Source organism: Trachymyrmex septentrionalis, unplaced genomic scaffold (assembly GCF_001594115.1).
Source record: "Trachymyrmex septentrionalis isolate Tsep2-gDNA-1 unplaced genomic scaffold, Tsep1.0 scaffold161, whole genome shotgun sequence".
NCBI lineage: Eukaryota > Metazoa > Arthropoda > Insecta > Hymenoptera > Formicidae > Trachymyrmex > Trachymyrmex septentrionalis.
The window spans coordinates 1,033,247-1,048,205 of record NW_017304770.1 but is presented as its reverse complement, the minus strand read 5'-3'; the positions used below and the strand labels follow the sequence as shown (position 1 = coordinate 1,048,205).

The window sequence follows — 14,959 nt, the reverse complement described above, 5'->3', positions numbered from 1 at the left end:
AGAATTTCCTAAATAATTATTTATATTGTTTTTTAATGTTTACAGTTAATATAATTATATTAATATATCATATATATATTACCTATTAATTCTGCTGGTTTATTTGCTCTTTGATTAATAAAAGCCTCGAAAGCTTCTTTTAAGCTATTTGCAAATTTTTCATTTTTATGAAAGCATGTATTAACTATATTATCCATTTTATCTTTAAAATCTAAAAGTTCCTGTACCATTGTTTTATCTTTTTCTGGATCTATAACTATCGTTTTGCCTTTTTTCTAAAAAAAATATTTAAAAAGATGACATTTCATAATTTTGTTCATTATACATATTTAAGATCAATTGCTAATGTAACAAAAACGTACTTTGATATAACAATTAAAATTCAAACACAGCTCCACAAGGCCATTTTTTATCCGACTGTATAAGTTGTAAAGTAATGATAAATCGCTAATTCTATTTTCATCCAACAACCCACTTAAGCCTTTCTGTAAAATACTAGTAATATGTTCAGACAGTAATTGTTTTTCTACAGTATGTATGAGTGACCATCTGAAAATATAATTAATTTTATGAAATTGTATGATACTCTATTTAATTACTGAATTATATATGGTATATTATAATTATACACACGATAGCAATAAAAAAAACTTACTTAGTCGACGTATCAAGATAATGCAACAGTCGTTCGTTCTCTTCTTGCAAACGTTTATCCACATGAGCTAAATATTCAGGAACATCATGTTCGTTCATCAATCGTAGACCTTCGGCAGCATACAATCTTTCTGTAGCCACTAAAAACCTAAATAAAATAATTATAATAATTCACATATTGAAATATTTGCAGTGGCAAACAATACTATAAAATAAAAATAAATACATTATCTATAATCGTAAAAGTTATATCAGCTTGTTATTACTAATTGATATTAATGTACATGCTAATAATGTCAATGATGTCAATGACAATGAATCAACCGACAATATATAGATAATATTAGATTTATCATAACATACTTCGTTTCGAAGGCCTCTTGGTAGATTTGTAGATCCGACAACATTCTCAACAATGATTTGAGAAGCGTTCGATCTACAGTATCACCTTGTCGTTCCTTTTCTATGAGCATAAGAAGACCCTCAACGGTACGCGTTTGCACTAAACTATTCAGCACAATGTGTAATCTGAAAAGATGCAATCCCATATCCCTGAAAGAAGAGATTAAATGAAGTGTATGAATCATTAATTGTGAGATTTATTTCTGACAATATTTTTGCTTTATTACCATATCGATGAAATGCTCGGGTTTTGTAAAACATATGTCCTATCAAGATACAGAAAGATGCTCCTGATCATTATCATTTGTCTACAATGTGATTGCCAGCATTCATTCATTTTCTTCAAAAATATATGTCTGTCCATAGATTCCGCCAGAAACTGCTCGATATTAGCTTTTACATGAGATTCCGTCAGAATAGTTAAATTTGAGTAAAGTGTTGATGCCATTTTATGATTACACATATTTTCAACTGCCTGGTAAAGTTCTTCCAAAGAATAGCGGATACTTTTGCTGGTTTGTATAGCAACCACAGCCTCCTGTAATTTTTCCCATGTTTCTTCTTGATAGTTTTCTGGTAATTTAGGTTTACCTATAAAAGAATTATTATATTACAAACTAAGTAAAGCAATAGAATAAAATTTAGCATATTTCCAATATTTTTCAAGAAACTCTTTTAGAAAACATTTCCTACAGTTAAATTTCTCATAAATTAATTTCTTCAAAGTTAATGAAAATAATTTTATATAATATATTGTAGCAGCATATAAAAGCACATATATATAATAAAAATTATATACAATATATGTATATTAAAAAAATTTAATTTATTCAAGCACATAATTTTAAGATATTACTTTCTTATGCTATTTAATTACGAAATCGTAGTTCTCTCACATTATAATGCATGATCTACATAAACGCAAGAAAGGCGAAATGTCAAGTCAAACTTAATTATCCATTTATAGATTTCTACATTGATAGATTGTAACATTATTGCAACAATTATCTATAAATAGACATTTAACGCGTCAATGTGTTTTCCATGTAAGTCACATCAAATCACATAATTAATTTCAAAGAACTGCATGATTTGGCAATACAAAAAAGCAAAGCTAATCTATTGAACTATTATTATGATTTACAGCTTAGGTTATGTGTTGTTTAATTAAGTATGACGCAAGAAAATGACTTTAAATCTACGAAGTGCAGCCTAAAAAATTTAAGTTGTCTGAAGCAAAAAAAAAAAAATAAAGGACAAGAAATAAAAAAAACAAAGAACAAGAAAGGAGTCGAAACATTCTGGGGCTCGCTGTACTCGCGAGACGAAGCAGCTGATGTTTGAGGTTAGGTCAAGATCGGTTAGCGTGCCGCGTCCGGTAACTTACTTCTGAAGTTCTTGATGACGAGCTTCTTTGCAGAACCGGGTTTCGCATTCGTAAGGCTCGGCGATATTTTGCTGACGCCGTTCGGATTACCGACTGTCAACGCCGAAAAGTTGGCCCGTTTTTGCGTGTCAGCCGCAGCGGCAGCTGCAGACGCCGTATCCGTCATGATGATCTCGTCAACCCTAATCGCGTCGATTTCGTCCGGATGGGCAATGCTCACGGCTGCAGCCAGCTTGCAGCACTCAGCTGCGCTCGCGTACTCCAACACCGCCGTATGATCGGCAGCGGCAGCAACGGTGGCGACGGTGGCAGCGACGGTGGCGGTGGCAGCGGCGACGGTGGCGGCGGTGGCGGCCACCTTCTTCACCCGTCTAACACACAGAAATTCGATATCGCAATGCTTAGACATATGCGCGCATCGTTTGATCGCTCGTCCTTCATTTAATGCAGAGAGACAGAGACACAGCGACACAGCCACATAGCTTCTTTTACTTTGGGCCAAATAATACTGCTCGATTACACATATCAAACAAGAATGTTCCTCCTCTCTCTTTTTCTCTCATACTCAGTATTTCGTTTCTCTCCGCTACTCAGCAGACATGTGTTTACTACATTCTATATACGTATACATTGAGAAAAAAAATTTATTACAGCGCTGCATGTGACAGTGCCATAGAATTAAGAAATTACTGAGGTGATGTAGTGGGTGCATTCAGTCCTACATCTGATTGGGTGCATCCAGAACGTCAACCACTCACTGAGCGCCCAATAAGCTCTTTCATCTGATTGGCATATTCCATTAGATCCTAAAATATGATATTCCAATCAAGTAAGAGCTCACTGAGCGCTTAGTGAGCGATAGTCGTTCTGAATGCATCCATTGGCCTATACCATTAGATCTAAAAATATATAGCAATTAGATATAACCCAATAAGAAGCGACAATGGAATCAATCTTGAATCGATGTCAATTCGATGATATAATTGTTTTATAATAATTAATATAATATAACAATTTGATAAATTATAAAAACTAATAAGATTCCTTATAATAAAATAACTTAAAGAATAGTAATGAAATTAGAGCAATTAGGAATCCATGCTGTAATAGGTATGCTTAAATTACTGGATCAACCTCAGTATACTTGAATGTATTCAACATTAGTATGTATTATACATATACGTTTCAGTTAAATTCTAGTATTCTTCAGTATGACAATGTTGACAATCGGCCTACACACGTAGGAATCTTTGGTTATCACTTATATCGCTATTCGTTAAATCCGATGCAAACGAAATGGTAGGTTACGTACTCGCGAGAGTGACGATCCAGTAAGGAATTATTTTCGTAGCACTCTCGGCAAGTTGGAGAGGAGTTTGTCTCTTTACTTATGTATGACTAGTGTGACGAAAACTTCTTAGTGTACTTTACAGGGAGCTCAGAAAAACTAACGTGATAGCTTCTTGGATTCATCGGGAAGAGTGTTGGACATCTTTCATAAACTTTGGAAGTTCTTCTGATAAAAAGCGTTGCATTAAATCTCTCTTTAAGAAATGATACATAATAATAAAGAGATCCTAGCTGAGATGCTAGATTGTTGTTAAAATTTGCTACTACATCACTACAAATAACATTGGTACAAACTTACTTTTACCAGAGAGAGAAAAAAACCTGAGAGAGAACAGGCCCAATTGACCTGCAACTTTGACCAAAACAACATTGACCAAAAAAACAAGTGTTTTTGATGCCGAAAATGATCGTCGATCGTCAGCATGAAAAGACATCTTAAATAACAATCAATTATGAATGCTTTCCATTTGATGACACAAGTCGACATTAGCATCGTTCTATCTTTGTTGACATTCAGAGAGTGACAAAGATAGAATGACATTTGTCGACTTGTGTCATCAAATGGAAAGCACCCTGTGTTCATTTGCTCGGCCTCATTGAGCGCGTTCAAGTTGACAAAGCGGCTAGCCTGCTCGAGTAAATGAACATAATTGATTGTTACTTATAGATCCAACCAATCATATACAATCGCTCGGTAAGCCTAGTCGTCGTTTACCGTCTTAGAAACTGTTTCCAATGTTCTTTTTATGTTTAAGCCCGTTCTACAATTACGTAAGCATTGTAAGTACAATAGTATAGTTAAAAGAATTGATCAATCACAGTCGAATATGAGGAGAATATTCTATTGTGTGATTGGTCAATTCTCGCATCTACATCACTGTACTTACGCGTTTGTAGAATGGATTTTATTTTATTCGAATGTGTCCAAATATTCCAAATGTGTCTTTACGATACACGATAGTAGATCGAAGAAAAATAGACAAATAAATAAAAATATAGAAAAAAAATGTAGCTAAAAGAAAATTAGATTAAATTCTTGCCTTATCTTTATTATGCTTATTAATTCTCTTTAATTTCCTAAAGTTACAAATCCAGTTTCAAGATGCAAACAATTAACGCAATTGTAAAAAACGTCATATTAATTAAGCAATCTGCTAATTCTAGATGTAGTTTGTGAAAGCTTAGTATAGAGGTTATGCAGTTTAGATCATTTAGTACGAATCCTAGCGAGACCTAAGGTTTGACCGGTTTGATGAATGGCAAATGATTTTTGCAATTAGAACTCACTAATAGTACGACGATATTGATTCTTTACTTAAATTGAATAGGACTGAGCTAAATGACTGCTCTGATGACATGAGATAGTATAAAATAGTTGTTAAGAACTGTTTTCTACATTATTACGACTCAGGTTAGTCGAATCTAATGATTTGCAAAATACCATTATTAAGACATTACATATTTATAAAATATATATATTAGGATAGTTTAAGATATTTTTTAAAAGAAAAAGGAATTATCTTTTTACACGTAGCACATTACAATCTTGATTGAATCTTTCGATATTACATAATCATATAAATGAAAAATTTGAAGGTTATCTCACACTTTAGAAATAAGAAAGAAAAATTAGGTTTATTTCGTTAGCTTTTTAGATTAATTGTTCGTAAATAGGTTAACGCAATGATGATTTATATTTATAACACCCTATTTTTTTATTGGTCAAGTTTGTATTATTTTTCCGTTATTTTGTAATTATATAATCGTGAATCGTGCAAATACGCTTTTCGAAAATCTATTTTTGCTCATTCAGAAATAAACTTGAAGTTAACATTAATAGAGCTGTTTAGTGAGTGATGGTAACGGGAATATGTAATACCTCTTTACCGGAATGTATATTGTCATATTATTTTCTAAAATATATAATTTTATTTCATGTACCACTTACTGTTGTATTATTTAATTGGAAAATATTGAGATATAATTCTTAATAATTTACATTCTTGATGCATTGCATTAAAGATTACACATTACATTACATATGACATAGAATATTTTTGAACATCATATTTATATTTATGGATTATATATACATATATTGCTACATTAGTAGATTTGTGTAATTGATTTTTTTTAAATAAGATTTTTGTATGATAGACTAAGTCAAATAATCTTTTATATTTCTCCAGAGATTAATATATTATTATATTATAAAATATATATACATGATCTTAAATTTTATAATATTTATTTATATCATTTTATTTTAGCAAATTATTAACCAATCATTTTTTATTGTTGAGATTAATTTGCTTCTCAAAATAATTGTCATACATTACTGCAAGCATGAGGTATTTATCAGTTTTTTAATTTACTATTTTTTAAATTGTTAATATTTAATTACATTTATCAAAAATATTTCTTGTGCTTTCTTAATTTTAAGTATGATACTTAAATTTAATAATTAATTTAATTAATTATATTTAATATTTAAGTATTTAATATTTTAAATGATAAGAAGATATACAAGAAACATTTGGTGTGTATATATATATATATATATATATAATATATATAAATATGTATTATGACACTTTGATAATTTTGATTTGATTAGTGGCAAAGAAAAAGATTAGTACACCATATGAAAATATATTTTTCTTTTTCTAAAAGTACATATTATATAAAAGATTATTTTTACATTCACTAATTTTTTGTTTGATTTGTAATTTTTTGTTTGAAGAACATAAATCTTTTGCAATAATTGAATAGTTAACTGCTTTCCATTGCATTTTAGTTTTAATTAATAATTTTATATGTTTTGTTGAATTTTTTAATGATACTGTAGCAGTTTAAAAAAGTGAGTGAGTGAATTTTTAATAGATTCGTCCTAATAAAAGAATAAATATTATAGGTAAGTGTATCGAATTTCTCTATTGAATTTCGTATTTCTCTCATGTTTAGTTATATAATTATTACAATGATAGGAAATGTCTAATTATCAATAATAATTAGATTGCCAGAGTATTATCTGGTAATCTAACCACAAAAGTGTTATCTAAAATTGTTATATATATGAAGACCTCATACATGAAATCATCAATAGAGTTAAAATTTATACTATACATTTCTCTTTATACCTAAATAAAACTAGGAATATTATTATAAGACAATAATATAATGAGAAGCAAATGGATATTTCTGCAAGCATATGTATCATTCCCTTACTTTAGAAGTGACATAACTAAAAAATGATTTATCGAATTATTACTTTCATGAGTTAAATATAAACATTATCCTGTTAATTATCAAAAGTAAACTTTATAAAAAGTTACTTTAAAAAAATTGTTGAAGCATAACATCAAAAAGGATGTATTTTAAGAGTTGAGAAATGTAAATGATAAAAATGATACATTTAATGTTAAAGATATATTGTTGCTGAAATTATTTGATTAGTCAATTTTCTGTTAAGTTGAAAAGTAGTTTTTTCCTTTTTCTGAAAAACTTATTTTTTTAAATTGTCACTTTTAAGAAAGCGATATATATACATATATGTATGTATTAAATATATTTAATAATTCCTTTTGTATTTTCACATTACAGAATGTCTTTTCCAAACAAAGAAGAGCGCATGAAGTGCTGGGGTCGCAGGGACGAATATTGGCAATGTCTTGATGAAGGCAAATCTCAAGTGGAATGTATAGAATTTAGGAAACAATATGAAAAATTCTGCCCAACTCAATGGGTAGGTATTACAGACAGTGTTTTTTTGTCAGCATTTCTAAAGATTTCTTGATTTAATGTTTACTTTGTGTATTTTTAATACCGATAATAGAACCTTTTTTTTTACTATCTAACAAGTACTCTTCTATGCCACTTTTATGCAGGTGAAACATTTTGATCGTAAGCGAGATTACTTGAAGTTCAAAGAGCAAATAGAGACGGGGGGGTATGTTCCTGAAGAACCAAAGAAAACATAAGATACTAATCTTTCGATTTTACTGTATTCATAGCAAGTCATGATTGAACTATTAATATTTACTATTAAACAATTAATTTCATACATTATCCATTCGAATGTTTTTGGACATTGTTATTTTTACTTGTTGAATTATAATAAATAAGATGCTTAAAAATAACAAGACAATGGTTTTATTAAACATTCTATTATCCTTAACCGGTATTTTACAGAAGCTCTGAAGTAATTCGTTCTCTCTTTCAAATTTCTACGTTCCAAAATATCATCTCCAATGTACTAAACTCTAATTTAGTAGTTATTTCCATCACAGGCTTTTGTATTATACTTTAACTAATAATTTTTTTGAAAAAAAGTTTTAAAATTTTGTTGCGCAGTTTTTTTGCGACTTTTAATCATAATTTGACTACCTTTATATATCAATTGCCTTTTCTCTTCTCCCTTATCATTGAATCGATCCTGAATTACGAGAACGTGATTACTCTCTATTACTTTCAGGACTTGTCTTGATGGTGGGAAATTGGTGCAAAGTTCTGAAAGATCAGATTTATCGAAGCAGGTCGATAAGAAAAGCCAAGCAGTTCTCGAAATGGCAGATAAAAACTTACACAACTGAAGATATTATTTTAACATTACTCAATATATTACGAAATAGAAATCTCGCAGGAAAAACAAACTGAACGAAACAGTCAAATTACAAATAATAGTTTTTACTGAATACAAAATATTGAACACTGATGCAAAAAAAATGGAACCGCACGACGTGTTCAACAAATTGCAGAACTGCCAAAACGATATATCGATTTTCCGAGTTAGTATTTTCTTCATTATTTAATTGAAATGTTTTATTGTGCAATTAGACAATGACTTGTCTACTTCTTTTCAGAAATTGATAAGTACCGCACCTTTGTACGATTCTACGGACAAAAGTGTGAAAGAATGGCAAACAATACTAGCGCACATTATAAAGATAATCAGTAACAATTCCGAATTGGGGAATGAACGCATTCTTTTGGCGTGCCATGCATTCTATGCGTTGCTTCCGACGCAATGCGACTCGCACGCTCTCAAAGACATCATAATTGGTTTCCAAAAACTGGACTCGTGCAATTTATGTTTCCTCGAGAAGCAATACACCATTTCTGATCTCGAACTCTTCAAGTTACTGAATGCTTATGGATATCTGCAGGTGAATCGGAAAGATGTTCTTGAGATGTGCTTCGAATATGACGCTCTTTTAATTATGTTTGATGTAATATATAGAAATTGTATGAAATATACGAGATATACTTATTTCGCGTATAGAGTATTGTTCGTATGGTTGAAGAGATTAAGGAATACGACGGACGTGCGCTTTTGGGACAAACAGAATTGTGTTTTAGAACAAAAGTTGGAAGCAATTATATTCTCCAATTGGTCCAATGTGCTTAATAATTTATGCAAGCAGAACGCAGAAATTTTCAACATGTATCTCCGGATAATGTTACAGAAACATAAAAAAACATTCATAGATAATGTATATCAGATATGTCTTCAAGACATGTCGTGGCAAAACGAAACAAAATACATTATCCTAACGGAAATTTTACAAGTACATGATATTAAAGTCCAAACTATGCAGTGTTTTTTATTTGAATTATGCAATAGTTTAACAAAAATTTCTTTGCGTTGCGGCGGTACAAAGCTTTATATGACGATTTTAAGGAAACTAAACGAGGCCGAATGGAAGGAAATATTCGGGGAAGTTATGAAATTCGTTATTGACCGCTGGGAGTCGGGAAAGCAGTAAGTTTGTAAATAATTCTTTATCATAAAAAACTTATTTTTTCTTAATGATAAACGATAATTTTTTAATTTATTCCTTTTTGCTTCTTAGGCAGAAAGTTATGTGAAAAAATTATCTGTAAAATTTCCTTATAATATAGAAAAAGTCTTGTGTAATTTTCAAAATTTCTTTTAATACACATTCTAGAATTTAATACGATATAATTAACAATTTTTTTACAGTGTGGATCACAACGCTCTTCAATCATTGTTTACATACTGGCTCGAACCGACTATTGAAATGTACAGAAACATTTTGCCATTTTTATGGGAATTGTGCAGTGATACGCAGGGATACTTTTATCGTTCCCATCTGCAAAGAATGGCCGCTAAAATACATGTAGAGCTGCCGCAAACGCACGAAATTGGTTGTTACATAGACAACAAAGAAGAAATCATCCGATTGAATGCTTTTGCAGTGCTTTGTTATCGTGCTGTTGAGCTAATCAATATTAACGAAGCAGACCCATTTCTTCTGATAAAACAATTTCTGTGGTTTAATGCCAATACCGCAACGATTCTTATGAGAGAAGGAATAATAAAATATTTCAGGATATTGTGTTCGAACATCTTGAAAGCGATCAGCGTTAAAACCGATTGTGTACAATCTATTTCTGAATTTATGAATTGGCTGCACGAATACTTCCTGGATTGTTTCGAAATTGGTTCGTGCTATCAACGCAAAATTCTCGCTTTAAAATTATATGGGATCTTACTCTCTTTTACAAATAAAAATTTCTACAAGAACTACACCCGTCATAAAAAATGCCTTCACAATATTGTAGCGATCGATAAGTACTTGAAGACCACTGATAGTTCAAGTAGGTTACTAAAAGGAATTTTCCTTGGAGGTTTAAGGAATCTTTGTAGGAGGTTTACCAATAAGGAATCTTTGTTCTTGTTATTAAGACTCGTGCTAGACTCTGCAATTGATGTTAGACAACTAGCTAGCACCCTCATTCTGGAATATTTTGGAAAGGATGCTTTGTTAACTACGGAAAAACGCGTAAGAAGCTTGTCATACTTATGTGTTCCCTTAAATTTTTTATGCTTTCGCATATATGAGTTAAGAAAAACTTGAAAGATATATTCCTTAACTAATGTGAACTCTTTTAGAAATCAATAGATTTTAATATATAAAAATTGTAATAAAAATCTTTAGTCTAAACTTTACTAGATAAGAACAAATCTCTTATTCTGGATTGAATTTTACTTTAACATTATTGTAAAAGAAACTTAAATTATAGCTTAATTATCAAGATTCAGAATATTAAAAGTGTAAAAGTTGTATATTAAAATGTATTTTTCTATGAAAAAATGCTAATTTAAAATTGAGCAAAAATCATAATTCTGAATTTTCGAATAAGTTCCTTTTAACAGTAATATTATAATAAAAAAATTCTGACTTTAGATACTCTATAATTGTGCGTGGGAGCATTGTAATTCTTCAAAATTTTACAAAATTGAAAGTGGAGCAATTCTCGTAAAGATAATTGCACATTGGATACCTTTAAACAAGGTTTCTAATGAAGTTTCTAAAAACGCAGCTGCGATATTTTCCGACAATGAGCATAATAATATTCTCGTTTACTCGAGTTATTCAGAATTTCTATTGAATGAAGCTAAATGTCAATTGGCAGAGATAAAAAATGATATTTTAAAAGCCATTGTCAAAAATAGACCATTTTATGGCGTGTTGACCGCTTTATTAGCAGTTGCTTTTCGCGGTGGTCCAGAGAATTGGGTTTTAACACCACAATTTACGGAGAAACTGCTCAGTCTTTTAAAAGACGCTGTTGAGTTCTTTTTATCCACGTTTTCTATCAAAGCATCAAATACAGGTATATATTCAATATTTATAATATTAAAAAATCTGATCTATATTTTACGATTACTACCATCACCAAATATAAAATATTAATTTTCCAGTATTAGAACTTTATAATAATTTATCAGTAACTTATAATTATTAGTAGTAATAATTAGAAATTTTTATTGATGAATAAGATTATGTAATTAAAATAGGTCACTTTTCCTTAATATATCACTTATTAATAGGAATTGTCTGATTTCTGTACAATAATTTTATGTTTAGTTTATTCCTCCTCGTTTGCGGAGATGGGATTGGCTATTGATGAAAAGATAAAAACCAGTGAAATAGAAGATTTTGATTATGACGAATTACAATTGTCACCTGCACATCAAGTACTTATCTCGTGTATTTGGATGTCCTTAAAGGTATATGTTCACTTATTTGCCATGATTAGTTTAATATTATTATATAGAGATCATATACACACATTACAAGATCATACACACACACACACACACACACACACACATATACACACACACATATATATATACATATATATACACAAGATAATTGTTACATTTAATTAAACGAATAAAATTTTTACATAGATATCATGTGAGATCGCTAGTGAAATTGGAATGTTGATACAGTCCAATGCACATGTAAAACGTTCCATAGATATTATTGTTATGGTGCTACTGAAGTGTCGGCATAAAGGCGTAGTAGAATGTGCTGGTGTAACCGTTGCAAATTTATCCAAGTAATTATAAATACGTAAATATTATAATATATATTTTATAAATATATAAATAAGTTAATGCATAAATTAATGTAATGAGTATGTGTTATCATTTGATGTGACAACCATTTGATGTGAGACAACAATAATGAATTTATTCATTAACAATGCAATAATTAATTTAATTAAATTATTTCTTATAATAATTGTTATGATTCTAAACAATTATATTTAAATAAAAAATTATTTTAGATGTTTGTATAACGAAGAGAAGTACTCCGAGCTACCAAAAATATATCTGACGTGTTTGTTAGAAGAAGATACGAAAAAATCGTTGCATTTAACACGACGAGGTGCTGGATTATCAATCATGTTTCACAAATTAGTCGTTAGTGATAATCGGAACAATCGGCCTACAGTACATTTTGCAGTGGGAACATTATTGCACTCGTTGAAAAATATCTCGGTGACAACTGTTAGAAATGTCGAGACCGGAGAAGACTCACCATGGGCGAAACGCCTGCATTTTCTGCGTGCGTTAGTAGCTGACAAGGAAATCCACGCGCAATTAATTCCATATATGGAGGACATTTGTTTAACGTGTTTCAAATACATGGAATCCGATGTTTGGACTGTAAGGTAAAGCGACATCGTTTTGTTGATTTAATATTTATCCATTATATTTTGGATATTTTTAAAATATTTTTTTTGATTCACTTATTTTATTATAAAATGCATTTATACAGGAATGCGAGTTTGCAATTGTACGGCGCAGTGGTGCCGAGATTGGTGGGACAGTGCACCAAGAAAGGTGATGAGACATTTGATTTTGGCGATGGTTACTCCGTCAATCACTTTGTTACGCACTATCCGATGTTAACGAGTCATATGTGGGCACAGCTTCGAGATGTCTCGAAAATACGCGGAACTTCAAACACGGCGTTGCGATCCTATTCTAGCGTCGTACACACGCTCATAGTGTTGTCAAAGCTGTCGACGAGCGGCTGCGATCTTGTCGATTATCCTGCGAGGATATTTGCAACAAAATTCAAACATTTGTTGCTCTTTTTTCTCGATAATCCAATGATACACGTCAGACAATTAGCGGCGAAAGCGTATACGGCTCTCACGCCTTTCAACAAAACCAATTCGGAGATAAAAGCGATCAGACAGAAGATTCTTTCAAGTCATGACAATAATATGTCGCACGGGTGCTTATTAACTTGTAAATATTTAAGAGAAAAGTTTATTCACGATACACGTAATCTCGTACACGAGATAAAAGAAGACTACGGCAAAGTCTATTGGACTGGAAATCTAGGAAATAGTCGATACTTCAACATAATAGAGACGTGGAATAATATGCGCATACATAAAAAAGTTGCACAACCGTGTTATATTTTGGAAACATTATTTCTACAGGAAGCATCCTCTCATACGCACTTCACAGATACATTATCTTTCCATTACAATTTACCAATAACTGAATGTATAGTATCATCGCAGAAAATCCAACCAGGATTTTTTCAATTCGTTGGATATTGTGAGCAGCTACTCGTGGCATATTTTAAAACATTTGGATCAAAATTTGATGATTTCGAACAAACAGCGATACGCAATATTCTGAACTCGAGTTGCACCGAACAAGGCATCGAGTTTTTAAAAAGTCTGTCGCATTGCGCCCCTTTGTTGGAATTTATACTCAAATATTTGACATTGATAAGAAGCAATTATCATCAGTTACTTCTCGATGAAATAATAACATTTACATTGAGAACTATAAGACATGCTAGTTTGGAGACTAACAAACTGGAATTTGATGAGATAATAGAGAAGTTTAATGAGGTAGAGATAACTGTCGCGAATTCGAACATAGCTCGCGTGAAGAATTCATTGATCTTAGCATTTTCTAAACGCGAAACACTGATAAACGAAGTACTATTGCACGTATCCGATATATGTATGGATGAGAAGCAGTCCGTGCGGTTGATGGCGACAGAGTACCTCGAGCTCGTTTTGCATCGTTTCGCACAGCTGCAGGACGGCAATAAATTAATAATTATGCGATGCTGTTTAATTCTGCTGAAGGACGAGATTGCCGAAATACGCGAGATTATATCGACATTATTGCAAACGCATGTATTCCACAAATGTACCGGTACCGCCTCGCGTCGATTGCAACACGAAGAAATAGTATACCAACGATTTTTATTAGATGTTATTCGTAATCATATTGCCGATAACAGTATAGAGTTTATACAATATTTCACACATGCCATTCAGGATGGCGATTCTAACGTGACGATCGAAAATCCGTTTCATCATAATGATAGTATTTTCCATAAGGAGGAATCCAAGTTTTTAAATGTATGCTTCCTTCACGATACGAACGATGATCACAACAGCCATGAAAATTTTTCGGATGTTATACATGCAATAGAAACGAGACGCTTCAGGAAATTGCAGGAAAAAGCTGGCTTTAGCTACGATGATTTACGAGTGATTTTATATTTGAAAGAGATCGATTATATGGTGCAGAAACGAGATATCATAATACAGCAGTGGAAATAGTATAATTTTCTACCCATTTCCCGTTTTAACTTATAAACTTAACTGGTTTGATATTAAAAGTTCTGAAATAAAAAACTTTTTGAAAACTATGTGATATTGAGCTATTAAACAGTATTATACATATTTAAATCTGCAAAAAAATTATTATGCTCTGTCAGAATTGACTTAAACATGTAGATTTATGTTAATAGGGATCGGATATCCGAAAAATATCCGGTATCCGATATTCTCCAGTCTGAT

General features: G+C 31.3%; 3 protein-coding genes across 5 annotated transcripts in view; 2 read left to right on the top strand and 1 right to left on the bottom strand.

Annotated features, from left to right (window-relative positions):
- Positions 1-2,852, bottom strand: part of LOC108746258 (cullin-4A) — a 9,164-nt gene extending 6,312 nt beyond the window's left edge. For all 3 annotated transcript variants that reach the window (XR_001939159.1, XR_001939158.1, XM_018482908.1), the window contains exons 1-6: positions 2,444-2,852; positions 1,284-1,647; positions 1,018-1,206; positions 656-802; positions 363-549; positions 83-275 (exon numbers count right to left, since the gene is read on the bottom strand). Coding sequence is in view for 1 of the 3 variants with exons in the window: in XM_018482908.1 (XP_018338410.1) it covers positions 83-275; positions 363-549; positions 656-802; positions 1,018-1,206; positions 1,284-1,647; positions 2,444-2,852 (1,489 nt within the window). In the remaining 2 variants the exon portion in view is untranslated. The remainder of the gene's footprint in view (positions 1-82; positions 276-362; positions 550-655; positions 803-1,017; positions 1,207-1,283; positions 1,648-2,443) is intronic.
- A 2,277-nt stretch (positions 2,853-5,129) lies between these two features.
- Positions 5,130-7,804, top strand: LOC108746268 (cytochrome c oxidase assembly factor 6 homolog). Its single transcript, XM_018482926.1, has 3 exons — positions 5,130-5,201; positions 7,388-7,538; positions 7,681-7,804. The coding sequence occupies exons 2-3, from the start codon at positions 7,398-7,400 to the stop codon at positions 7,771-7,773; spliced, it is 234 nt and encodes a 77-aa protein (XP_018338428.1). The 5' UTR covers positions 5,130-5,201; positions 7,388-7,397; the 3' UTR covers positions 7,774-7,804.
- LOC108746267 lies at positions 5,136-14,727 on the top strand. The gene is made up of 9 exons (XM_018482925.1): positions 5,136-5,204; positions 8,268-8,580; positions 8,656-9,554; positions 9,777-10,599; positions 11,005-11,434; positions 11,689-11,831; positions 12,018-12,169; positions 12,401-12,787; positions 12,895-14,727. Exons 2-9 carry the CDS (start codon positions 8,518-8,520, stop codon positions 14,717-14,719), a joined length of 4,722 nt encoding a protein of 1,573 aa, XP_018338427.1. The 5' UTR covers positions 5,136-5,204; positions 8,268-8,517; the 3' UTR covers positions 14,720-14,727.
- The last annotated feature ends 232 nt before the right edge of the window (positions 14,728-14,959 follow it).

What these genes read in the sequence shown, in the direction of transcription:
- LOC108746268 (XM_018482926.1), top strand. Translation starts at nt 7,398, where the DNA reads ATGTCTTTTCCAAACAAAGAAGAGCGCATGAAGTGCTGGGGTCGCAGG. An exon ending in AATTCTGCCCAACTCAATGG is followed by an intron (nt 7,539 to 7,680) that starts GTAGGTATTACA and finishes ACTTTTATGCAG; the next exon opens with GTGAAACATTTTGATCGTAA.
- LOC108746267 (XM_018482925.1), top strand. Translation starts at nt 8,518, where the DNA reads ATGGAACCGCACGACGTGTTCAACAAATTGCAGAACTGCCAAAACGAT. An exon ending in CGCTGGGAGTCGGGAAAGCA is followed by an intron (nt 9,555 to 9,776) that starts GTAAGTTTGTAA and finishes ATTTTTTTACAG; the next exon opens with TGTGGATCACAACGCTCTTC. An exon ending in TCCGATGTTTGGACTGTAAG is followed by an intron (nt 12,788 to 12,894) that starts GTAAAGCGACAT and finishes GCATTTATACAG; the next exon opens with GAATGCGAGTTTGCAATTGT.